The 7,829-nt window shown below is 31.9% G+C and overlaps 2 protein-coding genes across 2 annotated transcripts; one reads left to right on the forward strand and one right to left on the reverse strand.

Moving 5' to 3' along the window:
- Positions 1-715: 715 nt before the first annotated feature.
- On the forward strand, positions 716-1,952 carry LOC140862027 (DEAD-box ATP-dependent RNA helicase 7-like). The gene is made up of 4 exons (XM_073265034.1): positions 716-838; positions 935-1,029; positions 1,272-1,405; positions 1,555-1,952. Exons 1-4 carry the CDS (start codon positions 716-718, stop codon positions 1,764-1,766), a joined length of 564 nt encoding a protein of 187 aa, XP_073121135.1. The 3' UTR covers positions 1,767-1,952.
- Positions 1,953-6,667: 4,715 nt separating this feature from the next.
- On the reverse strand, positions 6,668-7,489 carry LOC140862028 (probable CCR4-associated factor 1 homolog 6). Its single transcript, XM_073265035.1, has one exon. It carries the CDS (start codon positions 7,487-7,489, stop codon positions 6,668-6,670), a length of 822 nt encoding a protein of 273 aa, XP_073121136.1.
- Between the last annotated feature and the right edge of the window lie 340 nt (positions 7,490-7,829).

The following is a 7,829-nucleotide window of genomic DNA, read 5'->3' on the forward strand; positions in this document are numbered from 1 at the left end:
TTTGTAAAACTCTTTGAATTGTTTTCTATTGAAGTTTTGCCCTGAGGCGCTGCAAGAGTATTTTATACTCTTGCTTAAATCATTTGAGTCTATTTATTTGGTTTCTTGTTTATTTTATTCACGTTTAAATTATATTCCGCTGCAAATTACTCTAGGTGTTATTGGAGGTGTTGTCACAACCTTGTGACAACACCTCAAACTATTTATGTGCAACCCCCATTCCCTTACAGAAACAGATCATTAAATTTCAGTGCAGAGAAAGATATCGACTTGAAGTTGCTATTATGTATGAAGATGAGCCTTCTGATGTTTAGTGATTTTGTTAGACAAACGCGACCTTGAAATGAGATAGTATGGCTTGATATAAAAACCTTCATGTAAATAATGTGTGGAACAGATTACTAGTGATTTCTTATTGTCTAAACTGATCCTTGAATTAAAATCCACCTTCATGTATACATGTGCATGTGGATAAATGGTTTAGAGGTACTACAATCTTGTGTAAGAATATTGTGTCTCACTATGGTTCGTGTTATCCTTCAATGAGTTCAGCCAATCTTGTTAGTTTTTTAGTTCTTTATATCTTTGGTCGTTAATCTTCAACCTAAAAATCGATTTGGTCCCTCCAATTTTAAAATTTGAGCAGATATCATCATCACCCTTAACTTCAGTCAAAATTTGGACGACTCTCACATAGAATGTAAGCCATACCACAATGTTCATATACTCTTCAACTTGCAGTGTCATTCCGGTTTTCAAAGCTGCTACTGAAGAGCTGCTGAATTCATCTAATTTATCACCAACGGAACTACTTGCTAAGGCACTGGCCAAGGCTGCTGTAAGTTTTCATTCCTTTTCATTGTTATAATTATAATTATAATGGGAAACTTGGTCAATTTGTTTTTTGACACATGTTTTACGCTTTGGTATGCAGGGTTATATTGAGATCAAGAGTCGATTGCTGCTCACTTCAATGGAGAACTGTGTCACTGTTCTCCTTGAATGTGGAAAGCCCATTTACTTGCAGTCGTGAGTTATAGCTACTTATTTCTTTAACTTATGCTTTCTTGGTGTGCGGGGACATAATTTTTGCTATAATGTGTTGAAAGAAGCCTCTATACTGGATGGATACTTTTGACGAAGCAATATGCTCTATCTGTTTGAAACTTTTGGCATGTGTTTATTTCTTAAAAAGATAGCAATGCTTGTCTAGTTCCTTAGTTTTGTTGATGTGCTCTACTTACTTTTTTCCTTACACCTTAACATGGCAGTGTTGCATATGGGGTTCTACGGAGATTTTTGCCTGAAGAGAAGGTAGAGTCAATTAAAGGACTTTCTTTAACATCTAATGCGAATGGTGCAGTGTTTGATGTGGCTGCTGATGACCTGGACATTTTCCTTGCTGGTGAGGTTCCTACCATCTCTTTTTTTTTTGTTAGTTATAGTTCACATTTAAAGAATCCTTCAAATCGTTCAAATGATTATTTTGAACTTCCATGGTAGTTACAAATATGAGCGGAATTTAAACTCAATTCTACATTGTGGGGGTTGTAGGTAAGGAGAATGCCGCTGGAGTGAGTTTAGAGGTGGTGAAATCTTTGCCAAGTTCGCAACAAAGAGAACAGGCAAGAGGCGTAAGATTTGGAGTAGGTGGTGGCCGAGGAGGCAGCTTCTCAGATAGGAGAAATGGTGGATTTTCTAGGAGAAATGGTGGATTTTCCAATAGAGGTGGAGGACAAGGTCGGGGAAGAAATACTGGCCGCTAATGGTGAAAGCTTAATCTTATGTACATACCACTAGCTACATGCTGATGGGCATAGGAATTTTGCCATACTGAAAAAATATTATGTGTTATTATTTTTGGTTTTGTTTTATTATATTTGAGCTTAGGCTTTAGACATTATCTTTATCTATAATCTGAGATCACGAAGCCATCGATGTTGTTCTCCAGATTTTTGTTGTTCCGAGTTTTGTTTTATGGATTTTCAGTAGATTCAATTGACTATCCATAACAAGTTACGTTTATCTAAATTTCAGGGTGCAAGTTACATTCACCTGTTGAATTTAGTTATATTAAATGATTGAATATTGGAATGTTTGTTGTATGGTGGGGAAGGTTTGCGCTAAAATTTTAAGGTATTATTTGGTGTGAATGATCAATGATTGGCATCACTCATTTTTAGTCTATAAATAAATATTTACATGATTAATTTATACTACATAAATTGTCCTAAATTTAGTGTATTTTTTGTCACTCGCGTAATCGCGTTATAAAATCATATCTTTAACTATCTTATTTCACGTAATTATCATATCTTTACAAATCAAACACTACTAATCAAATAGAAGATCTGTCTTATAAAATTTTTGTTTTTTTTTGTTGACACATGTGCTTTTATGAACAAACTAAAATTGTAGTTAACTTTCTATGTATTCTTTTTTCCCGAAGCCTTGAACAGTCATGAACACTACTGTATTGATTAACATTGAGAGCGAAAGATACGATGATCTGCAAGATGAATCGGGCAGATGGTACTGTCACCATTTCGTTCGGTAAATATTATTATAAAAATTAGTTAATATTGATGTGAATGACGATTAAACTGAGATATTTTGAGATTTAAATTATAATATGTTTGAATAAAATAATATATGACAATAGACAATGTTTCCGAATTTCTGAAAAGGGGAAAAATACGATAATTCATATGCTTTGTTACTAGTTAAAGAGGATTTAGACCCTAAAATATATCACGCAATTGATTTTTCGTCGCAACTTTTAATGAACTAATTTTAATTTTAGTTTCATATACTTCGAATTTAATCATACGTTACAAGTTAAAACCACTTTGAAAAAAATTCAAATTGAAAACAAAAAAAAAAAAACAGATTCAAAAATTAAATATTAATAACATAAAATACCAAAATCGTAAAGAAATAAGCTTAGAGATTGTTTATAAAAAAGTATATTTTTATACAACTGAATAAATTTATAAATTATACAGAAGTGAAAAAAAATCAAAAGTGAATAGAGTTTGAAAACAAAACCGAAAAGATAAAATAAAAAATGAGTAATGTTTAATAAATAAGTGATTATACTTTACAGTAATTTTAGTGTTGATTTTTTTAGTATACCGTTTTATATCAGAAGAATGGTGATGATATAGTATCTGAATTATTTGTATCTACTTTATGTTATTCAACTTTATTTTATGAATAAATTTAACAAATAAGTTAAAATAAAATAAAATACTCTATGGATAATCTCGACATATAAAATAAATACACAAAGTATTACTAAATAATACAAAAATAATTGTCAAGAGGTGGAGGACAAGGTCGGGGAAGAAATACTGGCCGCAAATGGTGAAAGCTTAATCTTATGTACATACCACTAGCTACATGCTGATGGGCATAGGAATTTTGCCATACTGAAGAAATATTATGGGTTATTATTTTCGGTTTTGTTTTATTATATTTGAGCTTAGGCTTTGGACATTATCTATAATCTGAGATCACAAAGCCATTGATGTTGTTCTCCAGATTTTTGTTGTTCCGAGTTTTGTTTTATGGATTTTCAGTAGATTCAATTGGCTATCCATAACAAGTTACGTTTATCTGAATTTCAGGGTGCAAGTTACATTCACCTGTCTATGTTTATCTGAATTTAGTTATATTAAATGATTGAATATTGGAATGTTTGTTGTATGGTGGGGAAGGTTTGCGCTAAAATTTTAAGGTATTATTTGGTGTGAATGATCAATGTTTGGCATCACTCATTTTTAGTCTATAAATAAATATTTACATGATTAATTTATACTACATAAATTGTCTTTAATTTAGTGTATTTTTTGTCACTCGCGTTATAAAATCATATTACTGATCGAATAGAAAATCTGTATTATAAATTTTTTGTTTTTTTTGTTGACACGTGCTTTTATGAACAAACTAAAACTGTAGTTGACTTTCTATGTATTCTTTTTCCCCGAAGCCTTGAACAGTCATGAACACTACTGTATTGATTAACATTGAGAGCGAAAGATACGATGACTTGCAAGATGAAACGGGCATGTGGTACTGTCACCATTTCGTTCGGTAAATATTATTATAAAAATTAGTTAATATTTATGTGAATGACGATTAAACTGAGATATTTTGAGATTTAAAATATAATGTGTTTGAATAAAATAATATATGACAATAGACAATGTTTCCGAATTGCTGAAAAGGGAAAAAATACGATTTTAATTCATATGCTTTGTTACGAATTAAAGAGGATTTAGACCCTAAAATATATCACAATTGGTTTTTCGTCGTAACTTTTAAAATGTAGATAAAATATATTACAATTTATATATACATACATATATATATATATATATATATTTCACTTTTGTGTTTCTGATTATTTTTTAATGAACTAATTTTAATTTTAGTTTCATATACTTCGAATTGAATCATACGTTACAAGTTAAAACCACTTGGAAAAAAATTCAAATTGAAAAAAAGAACAGATTCAAAAATTAAAGATTAATAACATAAAATTCCAAAATCGCAAATAAATAAGCTTAGAGATTGTTTTAAAAAAGTATATTTTTATACAACTGATTAAATTTATAAATTATACAAAAGTGAAGAAAAATCAATAGTGAATAGTGTTTGAAACAAAATCGAAAAAATAAAATAAAAAATGAGTAATGTTTAATAAACAAGTGATTATACTTTACAATGATTTTAGTGTTGATTTTTTTAGTATACTGTTTTATATCAGAAGAATGGTGATGTTATAATATCTGAATTATTTGTATCTACTTTATGTTATTCAACTTTATTTTTTGAATAAATTTCACAAATAAGTTAAAATAAAATAAAATAGTCTACGGATAATCTCGACATATAAAATAAATACACAAAGTATTACTAAATAGTACAAAAATAATTGTCAAGAGTTTTGAAAAAAAATCTTATTTAAAATGAGTCTCTCCAGACCATTTTTAAAATTTTATGTAACTAATTTTTCTTTGTAAACCAATACTATAATTGTTATTTTTTGTCAACATTATTCTTATTTTCTGCATCAGTTAATTGAATGAATTATATGATAGAAAGAGGCATCGTAAGCTTACGCTTATATCAACACGACTATTCAACAGGTTGATTCAGGTGGTTATAAATAAGACTTTATCATATCTCATTATAAATTTATTTAATATTAACATTTTTCACGTGGATTGAAGGTACTACATATTATCTTTATTTTTATAAAAAAATATTTTATATACATGCTCGGTGCTGATAAGTGCAATTTATGCACTTATATTTTATATGATTTAGCTTGGCTTTTGCTATGTTTTGAGCGATATTATGCATTTCTCTTGTTTTTAGTGTTGTTTGAAGGAATTTGAGTGTTAATTATTTTATTTGATCAAAAAGAGTCAAAAAGAAGTGAAGAAAAAGAATTGAAAAATGGAATTTAAGAGTGAACAGGTCAGCGCCCCAGCGCCATAATCTCAGCGCTCCAGCGCTATACGGAGTCTTACAAAAGGTGAAAAGTCGAGGAAATAGCGCCCCAGCGCTATCATACCAGCGCTCCAGCGCTGTTGAGGAAACATGTCGGGCGCTCCAGCTCTGCGTAGTCTCCTAAAATTTGGAAAGTCTTGATCGAGTTTAAAAAACAATTTATAACTTATTTTGAGGGTTACGAGGGTTTAGAGAGCATTCAGAGCATAAGGACGGCTATTGAGAGTTTTGAAGTGCAGAAGAGCTCAAGAACTCGATACGAAGACGGCAGCATCCGGCGACGGAGAAGCTTCATTCTAATTCGTTCTAGTTCTCTTTGAACTCTATTTTTCTTAGTTTATGGATTATTGGAAAAATATGTCTTATTTGATCTTTGAATTTGTCATGAACTAATTTCTTAGTCTAAAGGTAGACAGATCTTGACTGGAAACCATGATTGAGATATTTTGATTTATATATTTGAATTCTTCATACAGTTTATTTGTGTTTTTCTGATTTTAATGCTTTCAATTTACTGGTCATAGATTGAATGATATTTTATTTGGAATCTATCACTCGAGAGAGGAGATTTTGAATACGACATAGAAAAATACATCTTGGGTGTTTATATTGTTCGAGAGGCATATAACTCCATAGAAGTCATTAGAAGAATTCTTGTGCCATTTACCGGATTTAATAGTTGAACTTAGATAGAGATATTGAGTTTATTATTGAATACAAATTTCTGCTTGACACTCGAGAGAGGTAGTAGAAAATAATAGGGATTCTTGATTAATAAACTAGTAGAATTGATAATTAAACAATCATTAGACATAAATTGTGGTGGAAAGTCAAGTGAAGTCGAACCTCTAGCATTCATCACTTATTGAATTTTCATTTCGTGAACTCGGGGTTATTTAATTTTATTTCTTGCAAATTTTAGTTTTATTAAAATCAAACCATTTTCGTAGCTCTACATAGGATTAGGATTTTATTAGTTGCAAATATTTGATATAATATCATTTATTCATTCTCTGTGGGATCGACTTGGACTTAGTTCATATATTATAACTTGACATTGTGCTCTTGCGAGCGAAAAACACGCAATATGTGCGATTATGTTAGCATTTTCCCATCTATAAAAGTTTCATATTCGATCTCATTAATTTTATCTTTTCACTGAATTATCAACATCAAAACCATACAAAACCCCATCATATCTCCCCATTTTGCCTCCAAAGTTGTTGTCCTTCAAATTCTTGAACACGCGAACCGTAACCAAGCTATCCGATCCGGCCTGGTGACTGACCCCGGCCCTCTCCACCATCAAAAGCCTAGCCACCTTGTTTAATCCACCGTGCATACCACAAAACTGCATCAAATATTTGACATCGTACAGCACGGGAAAGAATATCCGGAGCAACTCGTAGAATCCTGCCCGAGTATCAGGCAACTTCCGGCAAGTCAGCAGCTTCAGCAAGAACCCAAAATCAAAAACACTGTGGAATGTAACCCAACACATGATGTCTCTCAAAACAACCCCAGAGGACATCAAGAGCTCCCCGAATCGACGGGAGCTGACACCCTCTTGGATGTTTCTTTTGAACTGAATGCCGCCCTGGTTCAGCAACGCTATCGAATCGATAGCATGCATATCATGCATCGGATTGAATTCCCGGAAGTTGAACTGCCAGACACAGGACCTGAACTTGTCGCGATGGGGTAGATTTCCGTCGGCGTCGGAGAAAGTGAGGCCTAATTGGATCATATTCAAATGATCAACATTGAGTTTCACTTGTTTGTACTGGTGATCAAGGGGGTCTGTGACCTCTGCCGCCAGGGGTTTCATGGCAAGTCCCGGGAACTCTGTATCCATGGCAACGTAGGGGTATTCATCCACGATATTTCGAATAAACTCGAATTCTTCCTCCAAATTGTACTCCCAAACGTCCCTCACTTCAATGGACTCCGTTTCGGGCAAAAGCACCATCTGCAAAGATTCAAATATAATAGCTATTCATTGAAAATCCAACGCGATTCCTGTATTTTTTGTACTTTCGATTGTCCAAGATTTTGAACGCTTTCGAATACCCAAGAAATAAATTTGATGAAGGCACCGGTTTATCACTATTTATTACTATAACATATTATTGTGTTCTTTTAGGTATTTGGTATTTTAGATATAACATATTCAAAAGAATATTAGATATATCAATTTTGTCATTACATAATATATTATTTAAATAATATATCAAAGGGTTTGAAGTGGATTAGAATTCTTGTTAGTTCAAATTGAGAATCTTATAAATATAGGTACTCTCTAGTTGACA

This window comes from Henckelia pumila, chromosome 4 (genome assembly GCF_033568475.1).
Source record: "Henckelia pumila isolate YLH828 chromosome 4, ASM3356847v2, whole genome shotgun sequence".
NCBI lineage: Eukaryota > Viridiplantae > Streptophyta > Magnoliopsida > Lamiales > Gesneriaceae > Henckelia > Henckelia pumila.

Excerpts from the sequence above, each read along its gene's own strand:
- LOC140862027 (XM_073265034.1), top strand. The coding sequence starts at position 716 with ATGTTCATATACTCTTCAACTTGCAGTGTCATTCCGGTTTTCAAAGCT. Across the intron at positions 839-934 it reads AGGCACTGGCCAAGGCTGCT|GGTTATATTGAGATCAAGAG; the intron begins GTAAGTTTTCAT and ends TTTGGTATGCAG. Across the intron at positions 1,030-1,271 it reads AAGCCCATTTACTTGCAGTC|TGTTGCATATGGGGTTCTAC; the intron begins GTGAGTTATAGC and ends TTAACATGGCAG.
- LOC140862028 (XM_073265035.1), bottom strand. The coding sequence starts at position 7,489 with ATGGTGCTTTTGCCCGAAACGGAGTCCATTGAAGTGAGGGACGTTTGG.